We start from the raw sequence: 21,632 nt of genomic DNA on the forward strand, positions 1-21,632 counted from the left end.
TACTTGATAGCAATCGTTACTCATAGTAGGGAATATATCCGCCAACCCGCATTGGAGCAGCGTGTTGGATTGAGCTCTTATTTCTCCTACATGGGGAAAGAGGAATATGCCCAGCAGTGGGATATGACAGGCTAAAGCATTGATTTATCTATAAATGTCATTACTCATACTTTCGTTTTTATTTTTGCACAACATACCTAAGTGTACTTACTCCCGCGTAAGCAGCGTAGTAACAGCTACTAAATAGTCACTATCATCTAAACAACGACTATATAACGTATTATTATCCCAAACACCACCAACATATCCCTGAGCAGAGATGATATGCACAATCGTTAAGCATTCCAGAATATTCTATGACGACTCTTCTGCTTTAGTGTTAGCGATTATAATTTTATAACTGATGGACACGGGTCACGTTTAGATTGAACATTTGAATATGAATCTTTTTTCCTTGAACTTATTTTTGTAGATCACGCCTAAAAGTATCAAAAGATATCTATTCTGAATGTTTAATAAAACCCGATAACGATCGTTAATTACTATCTAATTATTAGCTAATTAAATAAATAAATAATAAATTATATCTAACACACATACGTCTGTCCCTAAGATAAGCAACTTGACATAACAGTCGACTGATATAGCTAAATATATTTTGAATAAATATTACATAATTATATAAATAATACACCCAGACTCGAGTGGGAATCGAACCCACAACTCCCGGAGAAGAAAGTAGGGCCACTACTGAGCCAAAGGGCTACCCCGTTAGCGAAGTAGTGGCCCTGCTGTTATAATTGATCGTCTATTTAGCTTAAAAATTTTCTTTGTTTGTGAAAAACAGATTGCAAAGGTAATGTTATTTGCCCCTGCAATCTTACAAATCCTAACGAGAATATTATGTACATCTAAGCTACTAAACTCGTTATCGTATCGTGTGATGTAAAACTCGTAAAAAAATCAATACCTATTATTCTACAGAGTAGCCTCAAGGACAGAGTAAACTCCAACATAAATTTATTCTAGTGTTATACATGTATTTGTCCATCCTAGATAACTACGCATTATATAAACTAAAATATTCATAAGTACTGATAAAAGTGTTAAAAATACAAACCAAGATGAAAAAAATATATAAGTAAAGATCAGTAAAAAACTATTGTGTTTATAATTTTTTTAAAGTAACCGCTAAAAAAAGTATAATTTTTTTTAAAGTTACCGCTAAAAGAAAAGTTTCTTGCCTTTCTTTTTACTCATACCATCACATTAACTATAATTAAAATAGACATTGTATAAATAAACATATTATAAAATGGCGGTTCGCAGGCGCCTATGAACCAAGTAGGCTACCTGAATATAATGATTTTTTTTTTTAGCCAAAGTGCCAACCCGGGTACGACTATAATAATATTTATTTTACGTTATCAGTATACGGTTTAATCTGCTCTGTATTAATTCTAACTTTTTGGACGCTTAGACGGAACGAGTGGGCGCTATTGAGTTTCCTCCCCGCTTGGCGCCAGACAATCATCGCCGTAGCTAAGAGACAAGACTTATTGATAGACCGATTTATTATTATTAATGTTTATTTGTATTTCATCCATTTTGGTTTATATTTGATGCGATTCCTATGAAATTAATTACTCGTAAAAATAAGTATTTCTAAAATATCTTTTTAATAAATATTGTATTTTATATTATTATATTTTTATCTGCTTGTCCTTCAACGAAATATTACATAGATTTCGTTATAATAAGACAAGCAACAACGAGATGAAACAAAAGGTAATGTCTAAAATTATATTTTTTCCGTATTAATTGACATTGTGTTGTTTTTGGGCTTATATCGAATGGAGTAAAATATCATCAATATTAATAGGCTAAAGTTAAGATGTTTGCCTCCCTTTTAAGAAAAAAAAACTCACAATTATTCCACATAAAATATATATTATTGTATAGATAATTGTTTGCTCTATACTGGCATCAACAACTAAAAAAATATTATTGTTTTTTTTTTGTAAATTAATTAATTACTAAATTATATATGTATAAAGATATACATTGAGACCCCACAAAGACTAACAACCAGACCGGAAAAAAATATTTGTATAAACACAAATATCCACTCCGAGCGGGAATTGAACTCACGACTGTCGGTGTTTAGGCGCGGGTGACACGGCACACGCACCATTACAACGGAACGGTCGTCATATTATAAGAGTAGTCATAATATAAGGTCATTATATTATAAGATTATTTTAATTTAATATTTTCTTATGGCAACAACAAAAGAACTACTATTATTCTTCAAAATTTAATGTCATCTCGACCACCCCGATCAATCGCAGGCGTGTATTTTCTATCCTACATAATATTTGTGAACTTACGTGTGTTATTTTAGTACCTACTATTGTAATCAAATAAAAGAAATGAATGAATGAAAAGAACTTTTTAGTAGATTAGTATGTAGTAAAAAAAAATTGACATAGATACTAGGTGACTTGATTGGTCAAGGTACATAAAAATGAAGTAACGAAAAAATTAACATGTAAAACTATGTAACTAATATTTATAGATTTTTTACCTTTCATTATTGAACATTAGTGGTGTTATTAAATTTAAGCAGCTAAGGTAAACAAAAATGATCAGTATTCAAAATAAAAGTTGAGATTAAAAATTTCGTAAATAGATACGTATCAACGAGTGCAGTATCCTTTGAAGTTGGATTAAAATCAGTGTGCACCGCCCTCTCTGTCCCATCGGCCACCGCAAATTAAATCCTGTCCTTTTAGAGGATTCTCATTATAACCAACAATTAGTACTACGCTTTGGCTACGACCATAAATAAAGAACTTGAAACTTAATCAACGTTTCTCATTTTAGGTCGAAATAATTAGATTTTTTGTATTTAATTAAAACGAAAAAAACTGTGATTATGCTTAGTTAAATAAGTTTGCTAATTTAAAAATCACTAATAAAATGATTAAAATTAACCATCAAAGATATAATTATATAACGTGTCTTCACTTTAAATTATTAAACGTCAACAGCTATATATGACTTATTAAATTGTTAAAATATATATCTAAGTACAGAATTCTAAAAACGATTTATAATCACCTTACTTATTAAATTACAATTAAATTCTTAGAACAATCTTCGAATACAGGGTTTTCGAATATAGGAAGCAAACCAAATATTTAATTTTGGAATAAGAGCATTCAAAAAAATTAAAAGAATGACTCCACGTCTCATAGTTTCTTCCACTGCGTATTTAGATTGAACGGTGAAATATATTTTTAATATTTCTTTGACACTTTAACGCTATATAATAATACTAACACTATTGTAAATAATTATTTTTAAATGATCGCTATATAATAATAATATATACAAATAATAAATTGTAATATTATCTAAATTAGACATTTCATAGACATGACAAAGAATTTAACTCGCTGTGTCATCCATAGAAAACAAGAATATTTTATCCGAATCGGTGTATTCATAAGATTTATTTCGCGACCCCCTGGCGCCCGGCGCCGCGCCGTCCCGACGGGCAGACACACCGGCTCCAAATCTATCGATCTCCCGAGATGCCATAAACACAATAGCCAATACTACACTAACATAATTTCAGTAGATTCTTTAATTTGAAGCACTCCTTTCTGTGAGTTACTGATTTTACTTCTAAACCATCGTCGTTACGATATATAGACGATAATTAGTTAATTATTTAGCAAATTAGAACTATGGAATTATTGACGCGCGATTCATAATATAATTATAATTTTTATTTTTTCGTTCTGAAATAATATAAATTCCTAGCCTAAAGAAGCACACATATTTGTAATTTCTTAAACGTAATAAGATACTTTCAATTTACAATAAATATTGTTGTTTTAATATACTACCAATTATCAAATTTTATAAAAGAAATTCCAACCCATATAACAATATTCGCTGCATGGACTATTTTCAACATATTTACCATTCAATTTATGGTAAACATCCTTTCAATAGTTATTAACAAGTCAGTAATACCCCCGTCTTGGCTAATTGGGCGTCCCGCCGCAACGGGACCACAAAAGGACTGCTGCTTTCTCATTAAATTTAATTAGCTGCCTCGAGCTGAATATTTTATCAAACGCTGATCAGAAATGTAACACCGACTGTCAATCTGTCACAACATGAATGAAAACAACCACAATACGTGTTATACTAACGTTATACATGTTATTACATTTTAGAGTAACAAAAAATGTTTAGAGTAGTAAAATTTACATTGACAATCTACTACTTTTACTTATTAATACGTGAAGCAATAATTTTATTTGCTCGCAAACGAAAAAAAAAGTCTTCAATTACATCGACAAGTAATACAACGAAGGTAGACGAAAAATTAGTCAAGTAAATACGCGTTAAAAGATTGCGTAAAAATATTATTCAAAAAGTTGTTATCAGATCTCCATGAAATTTAAATGTCACTACATAATAAATATCAGCTTTCGATTAAATTAGAAATAATCAAAATTAGTACACCCAGTAAAAAGTTATGCGATATAATACAACGTAGGTCGACGAAAAAATAGTCAAGTAAAAACGCATTATTAGATATAACTCAAAAAGTAGTTGTTCTCAAATAAATTTTAATGGGACCAAATGACACGCACCACCTTTCGATTAAAACATTTTTTGTCGAAATCGGTCCACTCAGTCAAAAGTTCTGAAGTAACATACACAAAAAAATACAATCGAATTGAGAACCTCCTCCTTTTTTGGAAGTCGGGTAAAAACTTTGTACCCCTTTTTACAAAATTTCGTAAACTTATAGTCTATATAGAGAAGGAGTGCAGAATGATATTTTTTTTTCTTAATGTATAAAAACATATGCAATCAATTAAAAAAAATATATGTGTGTAATACACTACCACGTACTTAACACACACCCGCATATTATAATACTCTTCTAATGATTGTCAGTCTGTAGTCAAATTGAAAATTTAAAAAAGGTTCTTTATTTTCATAGTTTTTTGGTTTTCTTTAATTTAAATTTTTAATTGTGGTCGAATTTCGACCTCTGAGCGACCACTAGTTACGATAATTATGTAAGTAGATAATATAATTAATAAATATTTTTTGATAATTTCCTTTTCAAGAAACGAAATGCTTCAGTTTTTTTTTCATATCGTGGAGTAAACTGATTAGATAAGCACAATACGGTTTTTTTTACCAAAATTTTATCTACTTTTATAAATCTACGTAGGTATTTCATTGTAAGATATACTTCACGATTTCATAACAAATCTATGAACTATAAAACTAACTTCTTTGCTGCCATATTCTGAACAAGATACATAAGCAACAATTTAAATTGAGTAATTCAGTAAGAATCCCACAAAACAATTATCCCTATCTACACCGTTTTGATCAAAGTCGAGGCTTGGTGCTATTAATCGTTATTTTACTCACAATTAAGCCAATCGATCAATCTAATGAATGTTAAAACCAAAGATACTTGACAAAATTATGAAATTTTCGTTAACAAAGTCGTCTCCATCGCATAGATTTACACAACTATATGAAGTTATACTGAAATTACAAGATCAAGTCAAAAAACGTATAATAACAATCCACATTTATATTTACGACAGTTATCACACTAAATAAAAACTAACTTCATCAAAAGTAAATTTTTTAAAATATTTTCCATTAATTTTTTTACTAACTGAAAACCAGTTCAATATGAGTTAAATAGGCAACGTGACAGCCAAGCGCCTAAGTTAGCTGCAAATATTTTAAAAAGCCTACTAACCTAATAACCTAAATTGCATATGAAACATTTTCTTTTATGCGCTGCCATTGCCCGATTCTAAGGCGATCTCTTTTTAAATTTAATATTAGGTAAACGATCGTCTCATATACTGAACCCATCTATACTGAATATCATATACTGAACTTTTTTAAATTAAATAACGCTTAAGATTGTTGTTATAGATGATCCATACCGTTTCGAATAATTATAGAATCGTAAATGGATTACACCTAATAATAATGATAATATATTCTTTATTGTACACCAAAATATAAACAAACAGTAGTAATTAAAAAAAAGATGTACAAAGGCGATCAGTGATAACACTGAAGAGCGATTTCTTCCAAATAACCTTTGGGCACAGGATATGATATAGTAGTGACGGATAGGAAGTGTACAATATTCTTAAGGATGAATAAAAATAGTGTATGATAGATTCATTAATTCATACACATACACATATAAGTACAAATATCCATACATAAATAATCAAAATAGTATTAATACGAAAAGTTGGCTTTCGTATCTTGTTAAAAATTACAAATCGTAAATTGCATTAAAAATGTACAAATGTAAACTGAGTTAATAAAATATAACACAAAATTGTAACATTAGTATGATTTGTTTGAATATCAATAAAGAATTAATTGTTTTAAAAATATTAAAGGAGAAAATTATATTAACAGTAACAATGCTAAAGTATTTTACAAACATACATACGTTTTGATTGTACATCCTCTGTAAAAGATACTCATTAGCTAATATCCGGCACTCTGTATGCTACCTATAAGTGACAGGATGTAGAATATTCCGGCACCTCTCGAGCGTGAAACAGGAAATATATGTATATCAAACTTTTATACACGTGTTTAAGCTAATATTTGTGCTTTCTTACATATTTCATACGCAAGCAAATACAAATAGTGTGTTAGTTTTAAATAACTATTCTCTCTGTAATCATAATTTATATCATAGTAAATGACGTCGACAACACTCTTATTTCTATTTAACATCTTAGTAAACTAAATTTGTAATGGATTGAATTCGAATTAAGAATAATTTAGAATACTTTTTCGTTATTAATAAATAATTCAAGTCTAGGTAGAGTATTTATTATGATTGTCACTATTATATGGTTTTATAAACAGTAAAAAGAAGAATGAGGTAAGTATGTATTTAAAAACCATATTATCTTACTCGAATTGCTTAGCTATTGTTTCGATAACTATTTAAATATAATATTATTCGATTAAACAAGAAAGTTTTGCAATTTTCAATATTCACCGAATTTCAATGGTTTTGCGTTACGACGTTTTGTATAAGTCGAAATAAAACAAAGTGACGGAGAGCAATTAATTTAGGGCTCGCTGTGCAGCAGCCGCTTTGGGCTATGGACCAATCCAGTAATTGTCGTCGGCAATATTCAAATGGCGGAAACAATTAGCTTGAGTGCTGTACATATTATGGTGTGGACCCTAACATCCAGTGATGATGACAAAGTGAAAGAAAATTTGATTTTACGGGATTCATTAGTATAAGATGGGTCTTTTCATTAGTATTTTTTTTAATTAAAATAAATTAAGAATTACAAATAATTATTAATATTAATTATTGAAATCCAAACGATAATCATATGTGAAACAAAGAATTAAAACTTATAAAAAAAAACTAATAATTAAAATATAAAGTAATTCTAATTGGACAGTTAAATAATAATAAAACGATTTCCATAAAAGTGCAAATTAATATAGATTAATTTTAATTAATTCATCCTGCATTTCCACAAAGGTATAATCCATGATAGGGTGTTGTACATATTACATTTATACCTCGAGATATCAAGTCTAATAATTGACAGGAAGCTCCCCTGTCAGCTCGTCGAAATCTCTTTTGTGTATAGCGATAACGTTACAAAGTCTGCTAATGTCTTTTAAGGACTTAGTGATTTAAACGGACTAAATAATGAACCGACTACCCTTTCTCTCGCTACGCAATTTATGAGCTTAAAACGTTGGGATCCCTCACAAATGATGCTCTCTCCACTAGGGTAGCTACTGAATTATCACATAAATATATATATTAAAAACTGAAATTAAATATCATTCGGGTTGTTACCTTTACCGTTTTTAATTATTTTATCAATTACGCATGTATTTCCAATATATCTAAACGATTATTATTACTTTTTGATTACTAAAAGGGTAACCCTAAATTAAAATATAATGTTATCGACTTTACAAATAATATTTTTTCACACTTAGCCATAATATATTTATTTGGTGATAAGGCTGCTTGCTAGTGCATTTTTTTTTCTCTCACAATATTGTATAACGTACTTTTTTGTGGTGTATTCAAAAAATCACAGAATATACAAATTTTCGCATACAATGTTTTGGTAGGTTATAATAACGTAATGCTGAAAGCATCAGTTTTCTTATCATTCTATAAAATTTCCAGTATATGTTACCAGTAACAGTATTCTTTTTGGGTTGTACAATAAAGTGCAAACAAAGAAAGCTTTATATGTCTACACAGATCAAAAATCATAGTTTTATTTAAAATTTCATCTTTAACGTTTTGATATGTCATATTCCGTAATCCACAAAGCTTTTTTTATATTTCATCAATCAATCATATTTCCAATATATATTTCGCGGTACAGAGCCTAGTCCACGAAAACATCGAGCAGTTCGCATGACGGCACAAATCCGGATTTGTCTGTTTGTTATCAGCACAGAGCAGTCGTCTAGGGTTGGAATTCGAATAATCGTATTATATGTGTGTCCACTCCATTTGTTAAACCGCATCTTAAGACGATTACGATTTTTTATAGTCTAATATTTTTACGAAAATAAAGTAAATATCAGTCTTACTTAAATAATTGTTAATGTTAATACATTGTCATAACCGAATCTCATAAGTTTATTCATTTGTTGTTACACGATTTCTTTTAGAATTTACTTTAGTTTGTATTGAAACCAAAGTATTTTTAATGCGTGTGAGTATTTTAAAGTGAAACTTCTTTAGAATCGTTATGATTTGAAACTCGATGAAACGAAAATGCGTCACGATAAAGTAACAAACACATAAATGCGTAGGAGAGAATGAGATAGAATAATACACATTACATAGTATTTTATATCTCAGTGAAAAAAAATCTCTAATGGGCTATTTTTCAGCAATTTGACTCCTTTTGTGTGTGAATTGCACATACACACACACACACTTTCATTATCTCTAATATAAATTTTATGATTTTTTTACGAGTCATATTTTAAAAAGACTATATAAAGTAAAACTTAAAATAATAATATTAATAGGAATTGATAAAAACGAAGAAGTGCAAACCCTCAACAAACGGAAAAGAAACTGCAAAAGCTTTGACGGGCACAATTTGATGGACTCAAGATTTCGCCCTTATTCTATTCTGTTGAAACAATGTTTTGTTTGAATCGAAGTTGAATCAATAGATAATAAATCTGCTGTCAATAATATCGAAGAATGATTTTGTTTTTACGGTAACTGTTATTATAGTGTAAATACTTTTAGAAATTGTATCTAAATACAAACCGAAAGTTTTATAATAAAAATTATGATATTTAACTATAAATTATTTTTATTACCTATCTTACAACCATTTGTAATTGTTAATAATCAGAATAATTAAGTAGCCATCGATAGTAGTTTTGAATCGTCTTTTCAAAATTTGAATCGTCTTTTCAAAAAATATAAAATAATTATATTGAAGTTAATGTGTAGCTCGATAGCTGAATGTTTGTAATGTGAATTTTAGTGAGAAAAATCAGCTAGAAACTTTCCGAGTAGAAATTTTTTCATCTTCCTTAGAAGAACCGGACAAGGCATGCCTGATCAGGACTAGATAAGGCATGTAACGCAGATGATTGATCTGGACCTGATCAGGATGAGATGAGATTTCCTGATCGGGTCCAGGTCAGGAAATCTCATCTCATCCTGATCCGGCTCGGTCCGGTCCTTTTAAAAAACACGAATGTATATTCTTGAAAAAATTGTTTAACAAAAAAAAAGCGAATTGATATTATAATAATGTTACTAAACATAATTATTATTACATAATTATGATATTTATTTCCGTTTATTTTTTCCAATGTATTATTCATTTATGTTTTTACTTTAAATATTAATTATTATTTTTTTTGTAATTATTTAATTATTATTATTAATTAAATTTTATTTTTAAAACATTAATAGCGCGATTTAGGCTCAGTTCGCGTAATTTATTTCAGGCTATCCTTATCTGGACCGGACCGGGCCCTGATCCAGTATGCCTTACCATACTTGATTATATTTTACATCAGGCTATCCTGATCTGGACCGGACCGGGTCCTGATCCAGTATGCCTTACCATACTTGATTATATTTTATATCAGGCTATCCTGATCTGGACCGGACCGGGTCCTGATCCAGTATGCCTTACCATACTTGATTATATTTTACATCAGGCTATCCTTGTCTGGACCAGACCTGCTCCTGATAGAGCTTGCCTGATCTGGCATGCCTCATTCTATCCTTATCCGGTCCAGATACGTGATCTGGTTGAGCCTGACCTTTTCTCTAGTCGGGTTAACAGTCACTTCTTTAAAAACCGTCATTAATCAGTACCCAACAATTATAAAGTCAGTCACATGTTCCGCAACGGTACTAAACCAATTTTCGCCATTTCTATGATATAATTCTCAATTGGTAATTTTTAATTGGAAGAAAACATCTTAATTCCATTTTTTTTTCTATAACTATGTAATCAAGACCTGTCAATAGCACTAATTCTTAGTTTTGTATTCAAGCAGCCAAATGACTTAACATTTGTCCTCATAACAACTGCTCTGGTTTAGTAGTGCGTGTAGTCGCCTACAAGATCGACAGTTTGCGGGTTCGATACACGCTCGGGACGCGGATATTTGTAGATATTTGTACAAATATTTCTTTCTGGTTTGGATGTCTTTACTTGTAGGTCTCGACACCGTGCCTCGGAAAGAACGTAAGGCCGTCGGTCCCGGTTGTTATCATAAATACCTGATAGCGATCGTTACTCATAGTAGGGAAGATATCTGCCAACCCGTAGTGGAGCAGCGTGATGGATTAAGCTTCAATCCTTCTCCTACATACAGAAAGAGGCCTATGCCCAGCAGTGGGATATTACAGACTAAATCGAAATCGTAATCGTCATACCCATAATTTTAATGTAAATACTCGTAAATCGTTTGAAGAACAAACTGTAATAATAAAATGATGTACTAATGTTTCGGCTATTACTTTTGAAAGAAGTAATATATTATACTAGGCTTGGGAACAAGCGATTGATTTGCATTATAGTAAGCGGTTACTGTAACCTACGGACGCCTGCAATATCAGATGCATTAAAATCGCGTCATCGACCCTATCGCTGAACCTTCCTAGAAGATCAAGCTATCTGACTGACAACAGATACACGATACTACTTGTGAGCAGTATTACTATGCTATTATCTTCTGTAAAGTCGAGATATTAAACCAGTTATGCTGTAAATTTTGAGCAAGGCTCTTCCTTTTGTACACTATCTCCTTTAGTTATGGTAGGACTTACTTAAACAAAAGAGGTTTGTTGGCGAAGAGGCCTGATGCCTTCTCTTTCGCGGCTTGGAGCCCCTGCATTGTAGCGGCCCGATGCTCTTCATGTACACGCAGTCACGTAGCTAAAACCTAAAAAATTAAATATGATTTTACACATAATTCGTTTATAAATATAATCAAGTCATCCTCAACGGTAAAGAGAATCATTACAGCCTATACAGTCCACTGCTGGACATAGGCCTCCACAAGTTGACGCCAAAAATAACGTGAACTCATGTGTTTTGCCCATAGTCACCACGCTGGGCAGGCGGGTTGGTGACCGCAGTACTGGCTTTGTCGCACCGAAGACGCTGCTGCCCGTCTTCGGCCTGTGTATTTCAAAGCCAGCAGTTGGATGGTTATCCCGCCATCGGTCGGCTTCTCAAAGTTCCAAGGTGGTTGTGGAACCTTGTTATCCCTTAGTCGCCTCTTACAACACCCACGGGAAGAGAGGGGGTGGCTAAATTCTTTAGTGCCGTAGCCACACAGCACAGGAGTAAGGTAAAGAGAAACGTCGTGTAAAATCTGAATGTCTCAAAAGAAATTCGAAAATACATATAAATAGTCTTGTGTGTGGATAAATGCCTCTTTCCCTTTTTAACTGAGATAGGCCAAAGCCAGAAATATCCTGCTCAAAATCTGAAGCAGCCCAAGTGGGGAAGTACCTAGAGTAGAATCCAGCATGCAATGATACTTAATTGCTGATTAAATTGAATGGCTTTTCTCACGATATACCTTTTCAGCACCGAGTAGGAATATTTAATGACAAGCATTTTGGAAATTCGTGATGCCAAATCGGTGCTGAAATGACAATCATCCGGTGGTCCTATTCTAGGAACCGTATAGAATCGTTTGCATCCGTCTTTGTACATACATATAAGTACGTATTACGTCTTTAAAAGCTATTAATAATGTAAATGATTCAAATTTTAATTTTGTATCAAATAATGTAAATAATCTCTATAGAATAAAAGTAATTGTGTTTGCTCGCAAACGAAAAAAAAAACCGACTTCAATTACATCGACAAGTAATACAACGAAGATCGACGATAAAATAGTCAAGTAACTACGCGTTATCAAAGATTACTCAAAAATCAGCCATCAAATCTCGATAAAATTTATATGTGACCATATGATAAACATCAGCTTTCGATTAAATTAAAAGTTATCAAAATCGATACACCGGTTTTCTTATCATGGTTCCAAACTAGGGATATTTCCTTTCTGACAAAAAAAGAATTATCAAAATCGGTACATCCAGTAGAAAGTTATGCGGTATAATACAACGTAGGTCGACGAAAAAAGCGTCAAGTAATAACGCATTATTAGATATAACTATATATATGAAAATAAGTTGTTAAATCTCAAATAAATTTAAACGGAACCAAATGACTCACACCATCTTTCGATTAAAAGAAAATTTGTCGAAATCGGTTCACCCAGTCAAAAGTTCTGAAGTGACATACATTAAAAAAAATACAGTCGAATTGAGAACCTCCTCCTTTTTCGGAAGTCGTTTAAAAAATATTAAGCGATTAAGCTAACTGAGCTGCCCTACGGCACAACAGGAATTTCCTGCTCAAAACATGGAGCAGCCCGACTGGGGTAGTACCTCGACCTTACAGAAGATCACAGCAAAATAATACTGTTTTCAAGCAGTATTGTGTTCCTGTTGGTGAGTAAGGTGACCAGAGCTCCTGGTGGGATTGGGGATTGGGTTGGCAACGCACTTGCGATGATTCTGGTGTTGCAGGTGTCTATAAGCTACGGTAATCGCTTACCATCAGGTGAGCCGTACGCTTGTTTGCCGACCTAGTGACATAAAAAAAAGCTAACGGATAAATAAATATGATAATTTTACTATCAGTGTACGCGTCATTTTTTTTTATAAATACTTAATAAGTAATTTAGTAAACTTACACAATTATGAAGACTAATTGCGTAACATGCAATACAAAATTTTCTATCCCAAGCTTATAGCTTTAATAATTTTAGGTGTAATTATTAACTCTGTTTGATAAACACCCCAAAAATGTTAGTCTTACCGACTCATCTTACTAAACAGGTGACGTATCTTTTCATGAATTCATTAAAACCCAAGACGAAAATTAATATTTATCTGGCTGTAAGTCTGTGAATTATTAATACATAATGTTCTTTCGATCTATATATACAAACAACATACGTACAAACCGCGAGTCAATGAACATCCGAGCGAGGTTCGAGCCCGCGAAAGGCAAAGAAATGCAAGGCAGCCAGTACTATGAACATCGCACAAATACATCGTAGTTAACACCAAATTGTTCCATAATATGTTTAGTTTAATAGCCTTTGGAGTAAACTAGCGATTTGTATCTCATTCGTATAGTTTGTAAAAGATTATTAAGAAATGTTTAATGTTTAATATATGAAATAAATTTTATAAGATTGCATTTAATTATATTCATTTTGTATTCCTGTTGCTTAATATACAAACTATTCCAGTTATAAAAAAATAAAAGATATGTATTAACATATCACACGTATTACTTAAGAAAGCGTAATTTTGATAAAAAACTCATACGAAATTTAAAAGAAAAATGTTTAACTTATTACGACATACTAAAAGAATTCACACCTACTACAAAAAATTATCAACAATGATATTTTAAAAATTCATTGTCGTAGCAAAAGGAATTATTTACCCTTTTCAGTGATTCGTACAAAGTAATTTAAAACCTGCTAGAATGGATGTATGTCTTAAAAGTTGCAGTTACATAATCATCATGGCGTTCTATACATTCGTATATATAATGTATGTATGTATAACTAGGTGGGCAGCTATATGTACTTGTATACATCAGTATACATACGAATGACAACTGACACACTGGTTGCAGTAACATTAAGCTTGAAATACAGAAATTGATTTAAAAAAATAATTTACTTACATTTTTTGTGTTCCTAGGCGTAGCAGGTCCGTCGTAGCGTCTGTCGATCGTGTAGCGCCCCGCGCCGCTCTACGGCGTAGCTACGGCTGCGCGTAACCTCAGCCGTCATTGGTCTATACTTCCACAGATCTAGATGTTCATCCACCAATAGCAGCCTCCACTGTAAAGGGGCGGGGTTTTGTAATATTTCAGGAAATTTTCAGGAGATCGAAATGTACATAGAGTTACTATCGACCCCCTTAGGGTTCATTGTTTAATTTGTATGAAATGCAAATATTTTAAAACTATGCTCTCTAACTTAATTTACCATACTAATCTATTTTCTGAATTTACAGTTACGTAATTTTATACTAAAAAGCGACTTTGAGCTGCAAATCCTTTGACTACAATAGACAAAGTTTGAATCAAACTCAACGCTATTTCTTTTCTTCTAGTATCAAATTTCACAAAATAATCTGAATCTCTCATCTTTTCTAAATACTCAGTTTAGTTTGAGCTTATATTCAAATATGAAGTTAATGCATACAACCCTACTTTGTGTAAGAACATTTTCATATATTATACTTTTAACGTCTATCAAAATTATATGTATATTTTTATATATCACTGATGATAACGTATTTTTGTATGGTTGAAAGTTTAAATTTACTTTTCTGTTCGATATATAATAATATGTTAAAAGTCTTTATACAATCTAATAAAATGCGGCATAATTAAATGTTGTTATACTCAGGAAAAAACATTAACATGAAACAACAATAAAATTATGCCAACGCGTTCAAATTATTCAAACTCTATTAATCTACTATTTAAAGTAGGGAGCGTCAAACTCGTGTATTTTTTGTAAAATTCTGGAAAGAAATTAAGCACAAGAAAAAAATAAAACAATTTGCAAATTGCTACGTTTAATTATAAAGTTATTGCAATATTTTAAAAATAAAATATGTTTAACATACACTAAAGTTTACGAAGTCATACAACACAATCATAATGCCATAAAATAGTAACCAGAAAGAAATATGAATAGTTATGCCTTGCAAATTATCAAAGAAACATACTATATTTGTATGTATCTCTTACTAAAAACCGATTATAAAATTTTATATTATGTGTTGGCGAAATCAAAATTACAAGAGTTAACACTCGCATGCAAATGAAACACGTTAATAGCATGCATGCATAAATGCCACAAAAATGCCATAAAAATGCTTTAATTTGTCGCAAGTGTGAGACGACCCAAAAAGTCTATAGCTGAACTTACATACTATATATTTTTTTCTAAATACGACTTGTTACATTTCTTGTAGGTGCTTATGAATTACTTATTTGCCATGTACTTGGATATCTACTGATGTATTTTGCTTGTAAGTGTATTTTTAGTCCCATATTCAGCACTAAATCCCAAGTGCCAGTCTTTATAAAACTTGAAGCATATATTTAAATAATATGGTAATTTAAATTGATAATAACACAATTATTTTAAGTTTATAAGCCTGGTTGGGCTGTCTGATATGAATGGTCACAAAAACTTCCACGGTATCCAAAATGATTATATAAAAAATATTGAATATTTAACTAACATTAACATTTATTTAGTTTTAGGCTTTATTAATGATAAATTGGGTGGGTTTAATAACACCGTATTTCGTGTCACACATTAGTAACTGCGGAGTTTCTTGCTAATTATTCTCTGCAGAATCTACATTTCGAATCATCGGTGATTTTACTTTAACTATAATTAATTTATTAAAAACAAATATAATTTCAATTTGTTAAATGATAAATCAAACATACTTTAGGAGCTTACTAATAATAATTTATCATACCTATATATTCTTTACTCTACACTAGATTTTTTTTAAATTTCAGAAACGAGAAAATACAAACAGTGGAACTGTTTATTCCAGAAATCCTTTGGATGAAAATTTAAAAAAATAACAATTTAGACATGGTCATGGTTAAACCTGTAACCTCCCAATACTGGGCATAGGACTCTTTCTCCGTATATCAAAAGGATTGAAGCTAAATTCGCCACGCTTCTCCACCGTGGGTTTTTGGATATATTCCCTATTATGAGTAACGATCGCTATCCTGTATTTATGATAACGACCAAGGCCAACAGCTTAACATGCTCTCCGAGGCACGGAGGTTAAAAAAATTCAATCTAAAGGTTACATCGTTCCATAGCTTGATTGGCTAAAGCACCGACACGGTCAGTCGTAGATGCAGGTTCGATGGCCGCTGGAACGGTCAATTTTTAATATGATATTAAAAATTATATATATATTTTTTTAATTTCGTCCATCGTGTTCCATCTTATATTACTTTATCTAAATAATTAACTATCACTTATTACACTTATTTACCTTACCATAGTATTACTCCCATACAACTAGGTCGGCAAACAAGCATACGGCTTACCCGATAGTAAGCGATTATCGTAGCCTATAGACGCCTTCAACGCCAGAAGCACGGCAAGCGCATTGCCGACGCTACCTGCAACTTCTCGAGGAGCTCTGGTTACCTTACTCACCACAGGAACACAACACTGCTTGAAAGCAGCATTAGCTGTTATATAGGTAGGATCGAGGTACTTCATCACTCGAGCTGTTCCAGATTTTGAGCAGGATATTCCCATCGGTGCCCTATCTCAGTTAGTTCTGTTCTAATTAAAAGTGACGAATTGAAACTAAATTGGTGATTGCGTTATTAATAAAGCAAATACACTAAAACGCATTAGTTAAACCTAGGGAAAATATTAACGTCAAAGTGAATTAAGTGGACTATAAAAATGGAAAGTAGTCTTTTCAAATTTTCTTTTGTTAGCCTTCCTGTACTTATTTTACGAGTAAAAAGAGAAAAACCACTTGACCTATTCCAAAAACTCTTTCATCAGGAGAATGTTATTTTATTATTGATTGACACCCGTAATAATATTTTAAATGTGAATGTAAGTTTGTTTGTTAAGCTTTCACACGAACTGTTTAAACGATCATTGATGAAACGTATGAAACTTTATATGTATACATATTCTTGGCGGTATTATAAATAAAATAGAACTTAAATCTTTTATCGGTATAAAATAGAACTTTTTACTAAAAACAATTCAATGCGAGCGAAGCCGCGGGGTCAAACTAGTAGGCTATACATGAACTAAAGAAAATAGAACAGGTCAAATCGTGTAATAAATGCGGATGAATCCGCGGTGGAACGTTAGTCCATTATTAAAGTGAACTACTTTTTTAGTTGTTTTAAGGCAAAAAACTTGATATTTTTACAAAATACTAGAAATTAGGTTGATAATACAGATAACAAAAAACTTAAATATTCAGAACGGGAATGAAGATGAATGTAAAGAAGACGAAAGTGATGGTGTTTGAAAGAGATGAGGCAGTGACAGACTGTAATATCGTGATTGGAGATGAACAAATTGAACAGATGAATGAGTTTGTGTATCTGGGTTCAAAGTTTACAAGAGATGGAAAGTGTGAGAGTGATATTGAAAGAAGAGTGAATGCAGGAAACGGGGTGAATGGAGCTTTGCACTCATTTATGAGCAGTCGAAAGATGTCTAATAAGGCTCGTTTTGCTGTGCATGAGGGGGTGTTGGTTCCCACACTCATGTACGGAAGTGAAAGTTGGGTATGGCAGAAGAACCATGAAAGCAAAATAAATGCAGTTGAGATGAAAGCGTTAAGAAGTATGATAGGAGTTAAACTGAGTGACAGGATAAGAAATAGTGACATAAGGAAACGTTGTGGTCTGAAAGAAGATGTAGGGACAAAAATTGAGAAAGGTATGCTCGAACGATTGACGAAAAAAGTGTATAAGGCAAGTGAGGATGGAAGGGTTGAAAGGGGTAGACCTAGGCGGACGTTCCGAGACCAAATAAGGGACGTCTTGAAAAAGGCCAGGTCAAGAGTACCCTATAGCGAAGAGCATGTATGAAGGGAATAATGAAGGTAGACGAAGTGAAAGAAGTATTTAAGGATTGTAGCAAGTGGAAAGAAGTGGTCTCTGCCTACCCCTACGGGAAAGAGGCGTGATTATATATATGTATGTATGTTAAATATTCATATGCATGTTAATTACGACTACGGAATAGTTCCTATAACATTTTTAACTCAAATATTCAAATGTATCGTTCTTTTTTCTTGTTATCACTTGTAATCAACTCATCGTCACTCTTCATCATTACTTCAGCCTATCGCAGTCCACTGCTGGACATAGACCCCCACAAAGTCGCGCCAAAAATGTCGTGAACTCATGTGTGTTTCCCATAGTCGCTGAGCAGGTAGGTTGGTGACCACAGAGCTGGCTTTGTCGCACCGAAGACGCTGCTGCCCGTCTTCGGCCTGTATATTTCAAAGACAAAAGTGGTAGTGGAGCTGTGTTATCTCTTAGTTGCCTCTTACAACACCCACGGGCAGAGAGGGGGTGGCTAAAGAATACATTACTGCCGTATCCACACGGCTGAAATCGACTATACCTATCTTTGAAATAAATAGATATTCCAAAATCTACATAAAATAAAAAAATTATCAATTATTTTTACACAATATTTAACACTTAAAACTGTAAAAAAAACATGTATTTAAAATATGTACTAAAATTAAATAATTGAAAATATTTATTAGTCGTGCCGAAACCTATGAGATGTTACAGAGGAGCTCATAAGTGGTTCCACAAGCTTTTACTGTAAAAGAATAAAAATTACGATATCTATATACTGAATAGACGAAATAATCGCGTAACTAAATATTAAGTCCTGTATATTTCCTATATACCTCTAAATTATATTTATTATTTATATTAAAAAAAAGAAAACGAAAAAAGAATTTAATTGAACCTATGCTCTACCTAACAAAATCTAAACCCTAAACATAATCTGGTTCTCCTATAAATTATAATTATGATAATACTTTGTTTCTTAAGTTTAAATTAACTTTATTAAGATCTTTTGAAACAAATGAAATTCGTGCTGAGCTCAGACCGCTTACCCCCGCCTTCGCCATTTGCTGACTACGCCATAATATCGGCGCAGTATCGGTCTGACTTCATTTCACGGCTAGAGGATTTCGCAAATGAAGTTTCCCCGGTCCACCGAACACAAATCTGTGTAATATATCATCTATAATCGTATTAAAATTATATTATGGACAGGGCAGTATGAAACGACTGTTTAATAATCTTTTTTTTTTTGTTCAATAAATTTAAATCGATCAAATATCCACTTTCAATTAGAGGAATAATTATTTTGCCCTTAAATTAATTAAGTATCCTAACTTAATATGTTACATTACTACAAACTTAAATCAGTAGAAATAAGTCTGTCAAATTTCTGCGAAATACTTCTTCAAATGATTTCACGAACGTCCATCAAATCACTCCGTAGTACTTATTTGTCTAAATAAATAACTAACGAACAGCTTCATAAATCACTTTCAATGAATTTCTTGCACATTGTGCATTCGTTGATACTGCCAGCTTAGAAATTGGTTTATCTATTTTTTGCTTTGGTCCCATTTTATGTTCTGTTTGCACATTATTTTGCACATTAATTTCTTTTCTCAAATCATCATTCAATATCCTTTTAGGTATCATACCAGTATAGATTTTAGTTGATTTTTCTCACTCCTTACACCCGTCTTGATATTCTCACGCTTTTAGTTTAAAATATTTGGGGGAGCATGAGAGGAACAGGGTGTTGAGTTCCTCGTCCGCCGTTGAAGAGAGAGGATCCTCCAACCAGACGGGTGTTGTGTCTGGTGGGCTAACGCCCCGACGGTTGTTGTCGGGTTCTTGTATATATACTCAATTACTCTGATAGCTTTGATAGCGTGATGTAGGATAGGTCAGTCTTCTCTAGTTTATATGCCGCGTGATAGATGTCGCTACAAATAATAATCTAAAACCACATACACATACACACACTCACACTCTACTGTTGTCACTCTATTTCATAGGTTTGGGCCCCACGCCTCATCTTAGCATCTTGAGCAAAGTCCTTAACAGCGATATGTCACGCTGCAGCAAGCCGTAGCGTGCATTTCATATAGGCAAAAAGGCACTGCCTACCTTGGCATGTTACTAAAAATGATATATAAAACATGAACATTACAATTATTTTTGAATACATATTTTTGAAAAAGACATAAATCATAATTCTATTTAAATCCGCTTCAAAAAAACCCGCCGTCATATATGCGATATTAGCGTTTCGTGCGCATCGAATATCGCACAAACGAAATTATCAGAGTGCCGGCCTTATAAGGTCACTATGTCTATCCAGTAACTGATTTGTTTGATGTTTCATTTGTATCACTCACTCATGAGTTATCCAAGTCTGATGGGTATCAGTTGGTTGCTGAACATGTATTTGTATGCCTACATTATTAGTAAAAATGCACTTTACGTGTTCAATAATTTATTTGTCTGTTCTTGAAATTATCTAAAAGCCTCTATTCCCAACAAAATTAAAATAAATTAGGAAAAAATTGCGAGAAAGTAAGTGCAGTGTGGCTGTTCAAATTTTTTTTGACTGTCTACATGTCTAATAACTTTATGCGCGCCACTGGCAGCAAGGTGGTTTTTGTATATCCTTCGCCGGTGCCGTATCCCTGGTCTATTAGGATTTTTTTCTTTTTCTAGATGCATTTAAATTTATATTAAAATTTACAATAAATATTTTGGTGTATTTTAGCTTTTCTTTAATTCCTTCATATCTTATGTAAAATAATTAATTCTTTCTGTTCAGTTTCTCTTTTAAATTTCAAATAAAATATTTTAACATTAATATGGTTATAATAAACCTTGACGAACATCGCCACAATGATGTCATACATAAATAACTTCACGCTAACTTTGCTTGACAAACTGCAGCAACCCTCTCCAACCTCTGATTAATGCATTCTTTTATAATTCGTAACGGCGACGGGGGGTACTACGCAATCTAGTTAAATGCTGAGCTCGTGATTTTGAGTCTGCACTAATACTTTTTATCTACCAAGATAAAATATATTAATATTTTTTCTCGCTAGAAAAGTTTCTTTTTATTTTTTTACTATTTATTTAACAATTTAATATTAAGAAGAAAAGTCTTAATTTAACTCTAAGAATACAAGAAGATAATTAAAATATTTAAAGTAGATTAATTAAAAAAAAATAATGTACCTACCTATTATATAATTACAAGTTTAATTTAGACATAATGTCTAGTGCAGTTAAAAAAAAATCTAAATTTGAATAATATTTAAA

At 32.1% G+C, this 21,632-nt stretch overlaps 1 protein-coding gene across 1 annotated transcript in view; it reads right to left on the reverse strand.

The window, feature by feature from the left end:
- LOC123655924 (vesicular glutamate transporter 1) overlaps positions 1–14,426 on the reverse strand; it is a 41,224-nt gene extending 26,798 nt beyond the window's left edge. Inside the window, exons 1-2 of the mRNA XM_045591664.1 lie at positions 14,376–14,426; positions 11,420–11,535 (exon numbers count right to left, since the gene is read on the reverse strand). Coding sequence (XP_045447620.1) covers positions 11,420–11,487 — 68 coding nt within the window. The 5' untranslated portion in view covers positions 11,488–11,535; positions 14,376–14,426. The remainder of the gene's footprint in view (positions 1–11,419; positions 11,536–14,375) is intronic.
- Between the last annotated feature and the right edge of the window lie 7,206 nt (positions 14,427–21,632).

The sequence above is a fragment of the Melitaea cinxia genome, chromosome 8, assembly GCF_905220565.1.
Source record: "Melitaea cinxia chromosome 8, ilMelCinx1.1, whole genome shotgun sequence".
NCBI lineage: Eukaryota > Metazoa > Arthropoda > Insecta > Lepidoptera > Nymphalidae > Melitaea > Melitaea cinxia.